The sequence below is a fragment of the Triplophysa rosa genome, linkage group LG17 (genome assembly GCF_024868665.1).
Source record: "Triplophysa rosa linkage group LG17, Trosa_1v2, whole genome shotgun sequence".
In the NCBI taxonomy this organism is placed as follows: domain Eukaryota; kingdom Metazoa; phylum Chordata; class Actinopteri; order Cypriniformes; family Nemacheilidae; genus Triplophysa; species Triplophysa rosa.
Genome location: NC_079906.1, coordinates 13,253,751 through 13,269,626, shown reverse-complemented (window position 1 = coordinate 13,269,626; position 15,876 = coordinate 13,253,751). Strand labels below are relative to the sequence as shown.

Below are 15,876 nucleotides of genomic sequence, written 5' to 3'. Positions count from 1 at the left end.
CTATTAACCCTGACAAAAGTGGTGATGGCCTAAGGGATTTTTTCCAGTATTGTCAGAGAATAATGTGGAAAAATTATTGCAGTGTATTGTAATTCATTGTCATTAGTTTTTTTAGTAGAGTTAACAATGGCAAATGTTTATTATAATTTTCACAACAATTGATGAATACTGGATTTATTTTCTTGTATTATTTATTTCCTTATTCTCTGAATTAAACGTCGTCCGCTAGATGGCGTGTCACCATAGTACATTAATTTACATTTATTCATTTGGCAGACGCTTTTGTCTAAAGCGATTTACAAGTTGGAGAGCAAACATTTTGTCAACACGCTAAACAGTACCGTTAGTTTACAAGGCCATGCTACTAGGGGGATTAAAGCTGGAGTAAGCAAAGGAGAGAATGAAAAACAAGATCATTTTATTTTTTATAGACAAACATTGGTTAGTCAAATAAATGCGGAACGGGTATATGTTTTGAGCTGTTTTTTGAAAGTTGTGAAGGATGCTGCAGTTCGGATGGAGGCTGGCAGTTCATTCCACCACAGAAGAACCGAATGAGTAAAGGTTTTTGCAAGCGATTTGGTGCCTGCCAACCAGGCGTCGCTCATTTTCAGACCTAAGATGACGGGCGGGGATGTAGACCTGGAGCACTGAGTTAAGGTAGATGGGCGAATTTGCCGTCATCGTTCTGAAGGCCAGTGTCAGAGATTTAAACTTGATGCGAGCGAGACCGTTTTCTCAATGACGTCAGTTAACTTCCGCGTTTCGCAAAACAGTGTATTCCAAGTTCCGGTTCGCCATCATACCGGAGATTTCTTAGTAAAATGCAGGTATGTTTAACAAAAACAACTGAAATCTAGCTACAGGACTTATAGCAAGAATATGACTTGACTAAATAGAGAAGTTGACGATCACCAGCAGATGGCAGTAGTGCAACACAATGGATGCAAGCTGCCGGTAAAAACCAGGAAGAAGTTTTAATCGTGTCATGAGGAAAAAATAACCGCTGAAACTTCACTAACAAACAAGTAAAAGAGATAACATTACATCTCCCGCAGAGAAGTAGCACTGGCGGAAGTAAGCAAACACTGCTTCAGAAGATGCGTGACGTCATGTGAAAAGGGCCTAAGTGAAATCAGTGTTACATGATTGAAAACTAGACGTGCAGCTGCATTCTGGATCATTTGCAAGGTCTTGACTGCATTGGTTGGAAGGCTGACCAGTACTCCAGTAGAGAATTGCAGTAGTCCAGTCTTGATACGACCAGAGCTTGGACTAGCAGCTGAGGGGCATGCTCCGACAGGAACGGCCTGATTTTCTTTATGTAGTAATCATGTTGACCTCCTCTCTGGTTTTCTTATGACAAAAATGCCATCTCATAAACTGGACAAGTGTCACATTTATATGTTTAAAAAAACATTTGGTATATAAATTGCTTTTTTAATTCATTTTGATCCCTGATATGTTTAGTGTTGGAAGTGAACGTGTTCAGTAGGTGGCAGTAAATCGCCTTACGTTGTGCTTTGATCCGTTTCACTAGCCCACTAGAAGAAGACGGAGTTTCAAAGACAGCTGCTCTTTCGGCTGTGCCAGCGTGAACGTTATCAGCATGTAGGTATCAGTAAAATCAAGTTCAAGTGATTAACTAGAAAATAAAAATGCTCGTGTCTCTTACAAGCATGCGAACAAGTTCCTCCTAGCCTTATTGCTGGGGTTGTATATGTTTTGACTTTTCTGAATTGCCGGGTTTATACGTGGTCAGCACTGTTCACGTTTTGTTTTTCGTGTTCCTGCATGGTGTTAATTCATTTTAAAGATGCAAGCCAGTGATGATCATATAAAATACGTTCTTGCCATGCTCAGAATGTCAAATAAACATATAGCTCGTCCTGTGGCGAATGAATGAATCGCGGGTGTGAGACCTGCTGCCCCCAACGCTAGACACCGATTCAAAATTTCAATTTGTTTAGCTGTGAATCATGTCAGCGTGAAAAAGCATACTGTCCTACTTAAATTTAAGTTTGTTTTGATCCGTAAACCTATAAGCTGCATCCACTTTGTATACGTGTCACAACGCAGTTAAGAATACCGCTTTTCTCCATAGTAGGTCCTTCAAACCTCTGACAAACCCACACATTTCTCAGCATTTCACACTTGCTCAAGACAAAAAAAGCTGTTAAAGGCAGCTTCCTTTTCATTAGTGATCTACAGCCAGCCTCTTCTCATTAAAAAGAACACTAACTGGTGAAACATGAAAGCTGGCCAAACAGATCCCAGGTCAGACTAAGCTTTTACATCATCATCATTGAAGCATCTTGCTTCCTGATTTTAACCCTCAGTTGCATGAAGAGCGTTTTGAAACTTAACTCTGTCTCTAAACTCTGCAGGTGAGGCTATTTCTCAACACAAACTAAACTGGTGACTTTGGCAGATGTATTTTGTTTGTGTGTTTTATTGTGATAAATGTGATGGTTATTTGGGTTGCTTAACAGAGTTCTGAATGTTTTGTACAGTTGTCGCGTTTAATCTGACTTGTTATGGGAGATTCCAGCGGTATGAATGTAACATTTTCAGTCAAAACCTGACATATTTACTCGCAGAGAATGTGTTTACTATGAATATATTGAGCCATCTCTTATATATTTTCCTGTAAGCCTGGAAAAATACGAGTCTATGCACAACTTTTCAATTTAAAAAAAGGGAACTAAACACGCATCATGGATGTGACAAAAAGAACAGGGTTTTGAGAGACGACATACTTTGCAGGGTTTCTGTAAATTAAAATGCACAAACATTTAAAAATAAAAAATGCTTGTAAATCTTTAAAACGGACTTTACATGGGTATTAACTAAATATTGACATCTGAGCTATCAGTATGGTGAAAACCTTTGATAAAGACTTTTCATGGTAAGGTTGACCTTTGCATTGAATTGCCTATATGCCTGTGTAAGATGTTGCTAATTTCTGTATGCGTCTAAACCGTTGTTTAGTAATTTATCTAACTTAATAATTAATTGTCTTACATCCCTAGACATCATCAGTCATTTTTCGCTACAATTAAATTTCACATCAGAATGAAGCCAAACACAGTGTAGCAGAGGGTATCACACATTCAGAAAACCCAACTGCCACACATACAAACCACAGTTTCCTCAGCTATTTTAACTTTATCAGATGAATGTGTTTATTTGTTGTACTATATTTTGAAAGAAATCTACTCATGAAATGAGCTTTTGTCATTGTTTTTGCTTGTGTTTGTTCCTTTAACGCTGTGATAAAAGAAACTGTCACTCATAGTGCACGGAAGTATGTTGGAGATTTAATTTGCTTTGAATCTATGAATCTAGCATTTGCTTGTGATGAAAAGTGGATGTCTTGATAACCACTAAACTGCTAGTGTTGAAAATAACGGACAACTGTTGCTACAAGGATTGTGTGTGTCATGTTGTGGTTTTCAAATCCATCTCTACTCTCCAATAATCCACTGCAACACTTGTCAGGCTGGATGGATCTCTGTCATATTTGTTTATTGTTTTATTTGTACAGCAAATGAAGTTGTTCTGCTAATCACTTTAATTTTTTCAGTAACAACTCAACAACTGTTCAGTCATGTGGTATTTAAAGCAAGACTGACTGACCTCTATGTTGATTCCTGCCCTTGGCGTGTGTACAGGTGTGATGATGATGTCGTCGGTGGCGCAGTTGTTCGAATTGAACCTCTTCATGACCGCTGGGACTTGGAGGAAATGTGTGCAGAGCTACTCAATGCCCAATGGCAACGCAGCATGGGAGCGCGAATTCACTCCCTCCGCCAATCGAGTTACAACTATCCTTTGTGTCTCCTCCTACTTAAGGGGGAGAGGCGGAGTCAAGACGAAAAGCTAATTGGCCACGCCCGTTTGTCCCGTGTACTGGGGAGCCGTAGCTTGTTCGTGGAGTCAGTTGTGGTGTGTAGCACACTGCGAGGGAAGGGATATGGCCGCATCCTTATGGAGGGTGTAGAACGATATGCCAAGGGGCGGGGCTGTACCCGATTGTGCCTAACCACCCATGATAAGCAACATTTTTATGCCCACATGGGGTTTGTGCTGTCCAAACCTGTCCAAAGTGTTGGAACACTGGCCTCCTTCATGCCTATGGAGGTGCTGCACAAATTCTGTAGGACTGCAGAGAATGAAGAGAAAGGAGAAATGGAGGGAGAGTTGAAGAGTGATGGTGATAAATTGTCCTTGAAGTTGCTAAAGAATTGTGCACCAACTACACCTTTCCATTTTCCACCTCCACCACTCCCTCCTAACTCCACCTCTGCCCATCCACCCCCTCCATCTCCTCCTCCCTTGTCTTGGACTCCAGTTAATCAGACTTTGAAGCAAACTCCATACACTGACAACAGAGGTCTGCCCATCTTTTGGATGCACAAGGACATTTGAGACAAAAACATACTTTGAAAAAGAAATTATTCAGGGATACACAAACAGTGTTTAATGGACAAGAAGATCATGTAAACCTGTTTGAATTATTTTTACTCCAAATAATGTGACAATCTGTGCCTTAATAACAAAGTTTTACCGTAATTTATTAAGTTTTTATTTTAAGTCACTGAAAATGATTTTGTCAAAATAAAAACTTTCTAACTTTTGTCATTTAAGAGGATCATGTTTAAATTTGTACTATTCTTGATGCTTAAATGGATAGTTCACCCAAGAAATTTCATTCTGTCATCATTTACTCTCACCCTCTTTTCATTTCAAACCTGTATGACTTTCTTCTGCAGAAAAAGAAGTTACACGAAAGAAGAATGTTAGTAACAATGGTGGTACCCACTGACCTGCATTGGTTTTGTGTCCATATTGAATAGGTACCGCCATTGTTCGGTTACCAACATTCTTCAAAATAATCTTCTTTCTGTTCTGCAGAAGAAAGAAACTTAAAAGGGTTTAAAATGACAAGAGGGTGAGTAATTAATAACAGAATTTTATTAAATTCATTTTTGGATGAACTATCACTTTAATGTTAATCAAAAACAAGATGGTTAAATATTGTATGAATCTTTAACCGATTGTCTATATCTTGAATCCTGTAACTGGTTTGTGTGACAGATTATTCAACGTAATCGCTCAAAATTTTGGTCCTTAATTTGGGTTTGTTAAAGCTACATACAAATAAATATTATTCAATAATTTGCAAAATGCTGTTTTAAGATGTCCTTTGGTGAAACTGTTGTACAATATACACTGCCCGTCCCAAAAAAAGTCACACACTCTAATATTTTGTTGGTTGGACCGCCTTTAGCTTTGATTATGGCACGTATTCACTGTGGCATCGTTTCGATAAGCTTCTGCAATGTCCCGAATGTCCATTTTCCCATCCAGAGTTGCATACATTTTTCTCCAAGATCTTGTATTGATGATGGGAAAGTCTGACCGCTGTGCAAAATCTTCTCCAGCACATCCCAAAGATTGAAAATGATGTCTCATGCTCCCTGAACCACTCTTTCACAATCCTGGCATTGTCATCTTGTAATATGCCCGTGCCATCAGGGAAGAAAGAACCCTTTGATGGAATAACCTGGTCATTTAGTATATTCAGGTAGTCAGCTGACTTCATTCTTTGGGCACATAACGTTGCTGAACCTAGACCTCCAATCCGATGGGAGGCTCTTACCTGTTTGCTTAGTTAAATCCAGGTGGTGACTTTTTTTTTGGACGGGCAGTCTATGTTAACTACACCTATATAAACTTCTAGTTGAATTACGTTGTGCTGATCTTAGTGGCCTTACTTAAACAATTACAGACTTACTTTTAAATGTTTGCTGTAGGGTACATTTTTCAGATATTTGATTAACACAAGTCTGTCTGTGTATATTTTATAGGCATGCTTTTTGGATTCTTTGTACCGCGTTTCATCCTCATCTTAGGTCTCTCAGTCCTTTTATCTCCCCTCTGTCCTTCACAAAATGTGGTGAAGGGGGTAGAGTCTGTCGTGGAGGGGCGTGGCTTTTCAGTGATCTGGAATATGCCTACAGCTCGGTGCCAGAGGCGGTATGGGGTCTCTCTGCCACTGCGCCAATACAACATCATACATAACTCCGAGCAGAGATTTCTAGGTCCCAATATCAGCATATTCTATCAGCGCCGTCTGGGTCTCTACCCCTACATCAACCGTAAGGGTTCAAAGATTAATGGTGGTCTACCTCAACAAGGATACCTAAAATCTCATCTTTCACTGGCCGAGGTGCAGATCAGTGACATCTTCAGAGGTACATTCTGTGGGTTAGCTGTGCTGGATTGGGAAGCGTGGCAACCTGTATGGATATGGAACTTCGGAAGCAGAATGATATATCGAAGACTTTCCAAGGAGCTCGTCAGGTGGAAACATCCAGAGTTGTTGGAAGAGGAAGTGATGTCAGAGGCAAAGGCAGAATTTGAATTAGCAGCAACAACATTTATGTCAAAGACTCTGCGTCTTGGAGTCCACCTCTGCCCAAAAGGATTATGGGGGTTTTATGGGTTTCCTACTTGCTACAACAACCATGCTCAAGGAGAGAGCGGCTACACGGGTCAGTGCCACAATGGTACTGAGAAGTTGAATGACAGACTGGCGTTACTATGGCAACAGTCCACCGCCCTGTATCCAAGCATTTATTTGTGGCATAAGTTAGCTGGACACAAACACGCTCAACTCATGGTGAGACACCGTGTACTAGAGGCCCTTCGTGTGGCATCCCACCATTCACCTGGCAGTAAAGCACCCCCTGTTTTCCCGTATGCCAGAGTGGCGTTCACACACACCTTAACGTTCCTGAATCAGGTACATAGTTGGCCTTTTCTGCCCAATAATGTGACCACTTACACATGCTGTCTCACATTGTAAAGGTCAACATTTGTTGTTTGCTTTGAGCTCTATTCTAACCATGTATTAGTGAGTTCATGTCTTCTACCCAGAATAGAAATTTTAAAAGATTAATGTTGAGCTCATGCCCAGTGCAATCTCTTAGCACACTGAGCGCTTGGTCAAATCAAATGTCTTTTCCTTTAAACCAGATGTGATATTGGCCAAGTAGTTAGCTATAAACTAACATAACATGCTCTTTTATGAGCAAAACTAAAAGAAAAGTGATGTTTTCACAAATGCCTGCTATAGCACCCCATGTGGCCACACTAAGAATGAAAATCTTTTTAAAGGAATGGTTTACCCTAAATGATTATTCTCTTATAGTTTACTCACCGCCATGCCATCCCAGACTTACTTTCTTTGGTGCTTCATCTGCTTTTTGGAGCTTTAACATTGACATTGGTGCTTTAAAGGGATAGTTCACTCCAAAATGAAAATTCTGTCGTCATTTACATTTCAAACCTGTATGACTTACTTCTAGAACACAAAAGAAAATTGGTAACCGAACAACGGCGGTACCCATTCACTTGCACTCGTTTTGTGTCCATACAATAGAAGTACCGTCGTTGTTCAGTTACCCAACATTCTTCAAAATATCCTCTTTTGTATTCTGCAGAAGAAAGTCAGTCATAAAGGTTTGAAATGACAAGAGGGTGAGTAAATGATGACAGAATTTTCATTTTTGGATGAACTATCCCTTTATGACAGCATTTTAATATTAAATCGATTGTGTTTAATTGAAGAAAGCATGTCTTGCATCTGGGATGGCATAAGCGTGAGTAAATTTTGAGAACATATTTATTTTTAGGTCAACTATTTCTTTGTGTTTTTGGAACATCAGATGTTAAATCGATCTTGTGTAACTAGAAGCTGACATGCTTGCATAAAACATATTTTATTTTGGCTGATTGTCTTTGCAGATGGATTTGGAGCACACTCTAGGTGAGAGCGCTGCTTTAGGCGCAGCTGGAGTTGTGTTATGGGGTGAGCTGAGTTTTGCAAAGTCAAAGGTCAGTACCTGTGTGTGTGTGTGCGTGTGCGTGTGCGTGTGTGTGTGTGTGTGTGTGTGTGTGTGTGTGTGTGACCGTACAGTATAGGTTAATCGTGCCTATGTGTGTTAAGCCATTGCTTTATTGTTTACTCTGCCTTGAGTACACTAAACTAAAATACACAACAGGCTAAATTAAATTATAATACGTGTTTATCTCTCTTCAGTGGCAATGCACTCTTCTGCAAGAGTACCTACACTCAGTATTAGGAGAGTATGTTGCCGCCCTGCAGGCTGGTGTGATGAACTGCAACAAGAGACTGTGTAATGGCCAAGGGCGCTGTGCTCGAAAGGATGCTCACTCGGGTTACATGATCCCTCTTCATGACAATTACAAAGCTGATGCTCTTAGTGACATGAGAACAAAGTTCAAGTGTGTGTGTTATGAAGGATGGAGTGGGCAGCAGTGTGAAAAACAAGAATGGGCAAATGAATCAGTGTGAATCCCAATTCGCAACCCATTTTGCTTACTGTAATATGACATATTTCAGAGTGAACCTGGACAGTGAATGACTCAGGATTGATTGTGACAATTCTGGAATGCTGGAAAAGAGCCTGAGCTAAAACAACGGAATAGCTAGTTGCTAACGACTTTAGCAAAGTCTCCAAATAGCCTAAGTAATGCAATTGAAGAAGGAACATATTATTTTGATGAAAGATGAAGTAGACACAAAATGTTTTTATTTGGAATAATGTGTGCCAATGAACTGTTCACAGTAAGACCAAGAAAACTAAAGTGCATTAAAAGCCCACAATTAGTATGCAAACATGTTGTCATTTTTAATAGATTGTCATGCTCCTTGTGATAATATACATATATACATAACATATTCATTCTGCCATATTCAATCACTCAAAACAACTCACCACAGTTAAACACATAAAACATTTACCTTGCACCTGCAAGAACCTATTATGCCATGAACTACCAAATTATGACTATAATATAAATTATGATAGACATAGCTGCTTAGATATGCGTTTATTTTTCTCTTTAACAATCTTGTGTCAGTCATTCAATTCAGGGAGCAGTCTAATTCAGTGTTGATCATGGGGATGCCATTGAACAAGATACCAGTTTTAACAGTTATACTTCTGTTGAATCAGATCTCACAATTCTTCATGACAAGGTGCAACACAGTATGAGACATTTTGGCAATAAAACACAGATCTTGTTCCTTTAAAAAACACATAACTGATCAAGAGTGTTTTATATTATTGTGTCTTGCAGTTATCACAAAATACAATCTTATATCAGGTTTAATTATACATATTCTTTCTAAATTCTCCTACTGTTGTTTTATATTATATTTTGCTGTAGGATATGTAGCAAGTTATCAACAGATGTATGATTCTATGTACCATAAACCTAGTGGAAAATCTGTTTATTACTACACAGCACAAGTAAATGTTTTTGAATAAGATAGTAGACTAGTGAATGCCACTGAAAGAAAATAAGCCACGGAATCACACATGCTGATGTGTTAATGATATGTTCTCAGTCATTACTAGGGCTCTTCTCTCAGTGATATCTCAGATCTGCTGTGGGTTTGTGTGGTACGTTGTCATGGTCGCTGCTCATCGGGCACTACGGTGAGGTTGAAGCGCAGCTTTTGTGGCCCTTGTAAAAATTGGGAAATTTCCTCAAACGTTTTCTGTTGCTGTTTCATCACCTCCAAGAGCGTTTGTAAAGCATTGCTCTGATGGACTTAAGGTTAATAACCGGAAACAAATGTTGTTTATAGATGTTTTGATCAACAACTTTATGGAAATTAGAAGTACAACAAAACAGCTCTTACCTAAAAAAGCGAAGATTAGAATGAGCGTCAGGAGGAATACGATGATGGCTGCACATGCTAAAAAATAGTGCCACCTAGTGGAAGTGCAAATGTCTTTCAGTCTGCTCACACAGGGCCTTCCAGCACTTTGCCCAGTTTGATAAACAACTATCCTGTCTTGCATCTGGAGGGTCCCATTGGTGGAGGGAGGTGGTGGACGGGGTGGTAGAACACCTGTGAGTGAGAAGTAGCTTTGAGTTCTATATATCGCACTGAAGATTTTAAAATCATAAAGATGTTGTACCTTCTAATAGAGTGAAATACCTTTAGAGTGCTGCTCAGTGTTTGTGCGATGCAGATCACTGATAGACTCCACTGAATGGAGCTCAATCTCAGTCAGGTCTCGGTCACTAACAAATGCTGGTGGAGGAGAAGGAGTGGACTTCATGATCACTCCCACCACTTAAAATAAAAGAAAACACATTTATGTGTGTATAAGGTGATGACAACATGTTTGAATTATAAAACAGAAAGGAACAATTTCATGGATGTTATTTATTTAAAAGTGAAATATGGTCCAAGACTCAGGCAGTATAGAAATATACACCATTCATAATACATAGTTTGCTTCGTGGGATAATACTTTTTGGAAGACTTCTCTTCTACACCATTCCTTGAAGATCACATTATTTACAAAACCAAATAACAAGTGGTCTCAAGTAAAAATGTACGTGGATCTGGACAAATTTATATCCTTTGTCCTAGATACATATTGACACTAAATACAAATTTAGTAGAATGCATTTTAAACTGGCAAACCGTTGGTAACTCTTTGTTTACACTTACCCTCTCAGATGGTGTCTTCAACAAACGCTAAACGACGTCTGTTTTTGGCCGTGTTGTTGACAAACAATCTTAAACCGTTCACCAAAGAAAAGAGAAACTTGACTGTCCGTTTGTTTGTTAGTTGTATGGTTGTTTCATATAGTCTAAAACGATCTGGGTCTCGTCCGACTGGCACCTCTACCCCCAAACACAGTTCAAAATCCCCACACCTAAAATAGCTGCAGCCTCATGAACGAGAAGCACTGCTTATTTATAGATTTTGGGCTAAACAATAATTCAGTTACATGCGGACTGTGCATACATTACAGAAGAAACGGAGAAAATATTCCACAAGTGCGTTTAAGATTATTAACGTGCATTCGGTACATTTTTAAAATTTATGACGATATGAAATTGATTGTTTTCCAAACTAAAAACATTAACATGTACAATTGGTTTTGAGGATTGTTTTTTTATTACTGCTTTCTTACGCGCTAGAGTTTTATTGGATGCTCCCGTTGAGATACAAGTTGCTGCAAGAATTTTTCAAAAGCACGTGAAGGCATTCCAACTACATTTCCCAGAATTCTCTGAATCCTTGTTTTGCAGGGACGAGTTCAAACGAGCTGACGGCTTGCGGATTGAACGCGATTTCCTCGCTGGGTTGATTTTAACTGAGACCTTGGGCTGAAACTGAACTAGAGGCAATGATGCTTGCGCGGGTTTTTGCAAACGAACTCGGACATCGAGTATTAAGAGAAAGCACGCGGACTGTCGGGCTCGGTGTAACGGGGCGCCAGGACAGGCAAGCTTCTACAGAGGTAATTTAACTACACGGATCTGGGATCATAAACTTCACTGACTGTTAAAACGACCATAAACCGTTTATCAAAACTTAATAATGTATAAAAATGTGTTTTCTACAAAGTACTTATTACAGGAATGGTTTCACTTGACTCTTTGAGACTTTGGGGGATGTGATCGTTAAGTATTAGGGTTTGGGATTATTGCAGTCGCGTTTTCAACTGTGTTATGGGACTGTGTTCATGCACGAGGAATCTCTCTCTCTCGCTCTCGCTCTCGCTCTCGCTCTCTCTCTCGCTCTCTCTCTCTCTCTCTCTCTCTCTCTGTTTGGGTTACTTGGTTGACTTTGGACTGGTTTGTAAACTGTAAATAGCTAGTGTGGTCTTTATGTGAGGTGACAGAGTCCAGCTCTGGAGGTCAAAGGTCATAGAGTTAGCTGAGTCATTGAGGATTGGTATAATTAAACCATTTAATGCCATGAAATATATCAATGTGGAATTATGAAATCAACGCTTTTAATAAACTGTATGTTTTGTACTTTATACAGCTTCATTAAATGATGAGAGGATTCCATTTGCATTGAAAACTCTCTCTTTATGTAGGTGGTAATGAAGAAGACCCAGTTGCATGACTTCCACAAGTCTCAGGGTGGTAAGATGGTGGAGTTTGCGGGATGGAGCATGCCAGTGCAGTACAAAGACAGCCACATTACCTCCCACATGCACACACGTGAGCACTGCTCCATCTTTGATGTCAGTCATATGCTGCAGGTCAGTGTGTACACTTTTAATTGCACTGCCTTGTACTGTAGCTCAACCCATAATATATTTTTGGCAGTATTTTAATCTTCAAATTGAGTGAAAAATCGAGATATTTGCTTCATTTGATTTTATCTCTTATCTCTATTATCTGGCTGTAGTGTCAAGAGCTTGTTAATCAGATCTGTGAGTTTGAAATATTTGTTGTTTTCTCCTCAGACTAAAGTCTATGGAAAAGACAGAGTGAAGTTCATGGAGTCTCTGATCATTGGAGATGTTGCTGAATTAAAAGACAACCAGGTAAAATACACAGAGAAATGTCCTGTCTGTGTGAGAGTCTGATGCACTGCAGAGATGTGGAGATGTCAAGCTTATAAATCATTTAATTATTTTCCTTTAATCATTAAGATGCATTGTATCAGGCAGCATCATAGGCATACATAAAAGTCATAAAAGTAAATGCAATTCAAGCCTTAATTTAATTAGTGAAACATTAAAGCCAAATGTTTTTTTGTTTTTTTAGACAATATCACAAAATATTAAACCTTTATCTAATATTAAATAGCAATACTATTTTTTTAATGTGATGCCGTAAATGAGCCCTGCCTGTCAACATTCTCTACTTTTCCTTTTCTTAATATTTTGCAATGTTACACTTTTTATGCTATGTCTGAAGGCTTGCCTTTTAAGCAATATCCTCTCACTTTTCTAGGGCACTCTCTCCCTCTTTACAAACGCTAAGGGAGGGATCATGGATGATCTTATTGTGACCAGGACAGATCAGGGGTACCTTTATGTTGTCTCCAATGCTGGCTGTGCAGACAAAGACTCTGCTCATATGCTGGTCAGTAACAGTTCTCATGTTTGTACATATCTGCACAATGCTTGATTTGGATGTGCTGATTGTGACCTTAAAAAATGAATACTATGTGTAATGTGGAAATTGCAAAATAAGCCCTTTCTCTGTTATACAAGTCATTATGAAGCAGTTACCTTAGACGCCACAAGGGGGTGTTTTAAACTGATATTGCTGGTTTATAGTATTGTGAGAATCATATGCTCTTTATGTCAGTTTGTGTGTTTTGATTATAGGCCAGAATGCACGAGTTTAAATCAGCAGGTCATGATGTCGATCTGGAGTTTATGGAAGAAAATGTCTTGATTGCAGTGCAGGGTAAGTCCAGATGATCATACATGGTGTATGCATTATGCACATTATGGGTCTGTGATATACTTTTGTGATAATACAACCCACATGTATGTTGTTAAAAGTACTTAATACATTTTCTTGTTTTGATTGTGTGTTTAATAATGTGAATGCAGGTCCATCAATGGCTCGGGTTCTGCAGAAAGGTGTGTGTGATGACCTTACTAAGTTGACCTTTATGACCAGTGTTTTGACCCCAGTCTTTGGCATCAAGGGCTGCAGGGTCACACGCTGTGGATATACAGGGGAGGATGGAGTTGAGGTGAGTGTAAATGCAATTCTAGGTGTTAGTGCAGATAAAACGGATGCAGTTTAAATAAAACTTTTTACAGACATGATGTTTTCGCATGTCAAAACTAAATCCTAAATCTTTTTTGTTTTTCTGATATGAAAGTATTTTATTTAAAGACGATGTCAAAACTTCCTATAAATAACACATGTGCTGACCGTTATATCAAAACCAGCCATGTGATATTTCTGACATGCTCTGTTTATGTATATAGATATCAGTACCAGGTGCAGATGTTGTTTCACTGACTGAAAAGCTGTTAGCTGACAGTGAAGTAAAACTCGCTGGTCTTGGTGCCAGGGACAGTCTAAGGCTGGAGGCGGGGCTTTGTCTCTATGGCAATGACATTGACGAGACCACCACACCTGTGGAAGCAACTCTTGTCTGGACAATAGGTGCATGAAGACCTATATTATGCTTTCTGTAATTCACCTTCAAACCTTATATCGTGTGTCAATCCAGTTATGATTTTGTGTTTAGGTAAGCGCCGTCGGCAGGCACGAGATTTCCCTGGTGCTGACATCATTGTTCCACAAATAAAGACAAAGACTCAGAGAAAGAGAGTGGGACTTATTTCTACGGGACCGCCTGTCAGACAACACACGCCCATACTCTCCTCTGATGGAAAGGTTATAGGTACAAATACATTCACAATGGCTGGAATTTAAAGGAACAGTTCACCCTAAATATCGAGAACTGTGTAACTTATGTGCCCTGATAACTTTATTTATTCTATTTAACAAAAGCACCCTATGATTATGCTGCATTAGACTAAATTCATTAAGGGGCAGTCGTGGCCTAATGGTTAGAGAGTCGGACTCGTGACCAGAAGGTTGCCGGTTCGATTCCCAGTGCCGGCGGGTAACGACTGAGGTGCCCTTGAGCAAGGCACCAACCCCTACTTGCTCCCCGAGCGCTGCAGTGATAGCTGCCCACTGCTCCGGGTGTACGTGTGTTTACGACTTTCTGTGCGTGTGTTCACTACTCTCTGGATGGGTTAAATGCAGAGGTCACATTATGGGTCACCATATCTGACTAATAGGTCACTTTCACTCGTTCGACTTCAGTGAAACCAAACTTCATTGGTTCTTGTATGTATTGTGACAACCTTGAATCAGCATTGTAACTCAGCTGCCATTAGTCTCAGTCTCATTTTTCCACTAAAATGTTTCCACCCACTTTATTTTAGGTGAGGTCACCAGTGGATGCCCCTCCCCCTGCCTGAAACAAAACATTGCCATGGGCTACGTGGAAGCTGGCTTCAGTAAAGTAGGTACACCAATCCAGGTGGAAGTGAGGAAAAAAGCAATACCAGCTGTGGTCTGCAAGATGCCATTTGTGCCTACCAAGTACTACACCGGGCAGTAGCGTTACAGACTATAAACTGATTACACTATCTGTGTTTGTGGGATGGCCAGTCACCTGCCTGCTGATAGTATTTAGGGGTAAATGTCAATAGGCTTGTTCGACTTGATGCGGCGCCGAAGATCCGACAGGCGGATGACATCAAAGTACCGCGATTCGAAAAACGATCTCACGGTACTTTGATGTCATCCGCCTGTCGGATCTTGCGGCGCTGCATCAAGTCGCACAAGCCTATTGCCTCTGAATACCAAACCAAAATGACAGATTATGTAAAAAGTGACATCAACATTCCATAAAATTGCACATTTTAAGCAGTTACATGTGTAACTGAAAGAAAAATATATTCCAGAACTGTTTTACACTCTGTAAAACTTCCATAACATTATTGTAAAATAATAAATATAGGCCGATATAATTGAACTGAGATTTGACCATTTGCTGTTTGGGTGTGTGAGTTAGATTTGTATTGTGTTTGCACATTAACATAAAGCACTTGCACATGTTTATTTGTGTGGGTGTGGGAAGGTGACATCTGTTTTAACTACTACTGAAAAGTTTCTTTCAATAATTCTAGACGTGTCGTTTGCCACATTAATTGAATTCATTGTGTGTCCTGTTTTATGTATGGCAATAAGACCATTAACAGAATTAATCTGAATGAGATGAATTGTATTTTATAATTTAAAAAGTGACCCCTTTATCAGTTTATGATGTTTAAATATTAACTGTCATCATGTTTAACTTATCACGTGAAGTCTTTTTGTAAGAAAGAACATTTTAATTTGATTTCTTTTGCATAATTAAACTTTTTTATATCCTTTTATAAATCTTTACCTGATTGTTAGTTTTTCAAAAAAGTAAAAATGTACTTTATACCTAACAGTGTTTTTAGTATTGTTTGTATTTG

The 15,876-nt window shown here is 39.3% G+C and overlaps 4 protein-coding genes across 5 annotated transcripts; 3 read left to right on the top strand and 1 right to left on the bottom strand.

The window, feature by feature from the left end:
- The first annotated feature begins 1,518 nt into the window (after nt 1-1,518).
- On the top strand, nt 1,519-4,639 carry LOC130567866 (N-alpha-acetyltransferase 80). The gene is made up of 2 exons (XM_057356331.1): nt 1,519-1,611; nt 3,675-4,639. Coding segments are annotated over exons 1-2 (759 nt in total). The 5' UTR covers nt 1,519-1,609; the 3' UTR covers nt 4,432-4,639.
- On the top strand, nt 2,335-8,400 carry hyal3 (hyaluronidase 3). Of its 2 annotated transcripts, XM_057356321.1 has the most exons (4): nt 2,335-2,387; nt 5,874-6,811; nt 7,816-7,905; nt 8,111-8,400. In XM_057356321.1, the coding sequence occupies exons 2-4, from the start codon at nt 5,876-5,878 to the stop codon at nt 8,384-8,386; spliced, it is 1,302 nt and encodes a 433-aa protein (XP_057212304.1). In that variant the 5' UTR covers nt 2,335-2,387; nt 5,874-5,875; the 3' UTR covers nt 8,387-8,400. The 2 variants fall into 2 exon arrangements, with proteins under 2 accessions (XP_057212304.1, XP_057212303.1); XM_057356320.1 differs by lacking the exon at nt 2,335-2,387 and having other exon boundaries at nt 5,312-6,811.
- A 1,101-nt stretch (nt 8,401-9,501) lies between these two features.
- si:dkey-20d21.12 (uncharacterized protein LOC556245 homolog) lies at nt 9,502-10,748 on the bottom strand. Its single transcript, XM_057356339.1, has 4 exons — nt 10,568-10,748; nt 10,046-10,183; nt 9,743-9,955; nt 9,502-9,651 (listed from the first exon to the last, which is right to left on the bottom strand). Exons 2-4 carry the CDS (start codon nt 10,167-10,169, stop codon nt 9,509-9,511), a joined length of 480 nt encoding a protein of 159 aa, XP_057212322.1. The 5' UTR covers nt 10,170-10,183; nt 10,568-10,748; the 3' UTR covers nt 9,502-9,508.
- A 409-nt stretch (nt 10,749-11,157) lies between these two features.
- Nucleotides 11,158-15,814, top strand: amt (aminomethyltransferase). Its single transcript, XM_057356322.1, has 9 exons — nt 11,158-11,367; nt 11,953-12,120; nt 12,328-12,408; nt 12,821-12,952; nt 13,201-13,282; nt 13,432-13,577; nt 13,819-13,999; nt 14,085-14,240; nt 14,794-15,814. Exons 1-9 carry the CDS (start codon nt 11,254-11,256, stop codon nt 14,970-14,972), a joined length of 1,239 nt encoding a protein of 412 aa, XP_057212305.1. The 5' UTR covers nt 11,158-11,253; the 3' UTR covers nt 14,973-15,814.
- Nucleotides 15,815-15,876: the final 62 nt, after the last annotated feature.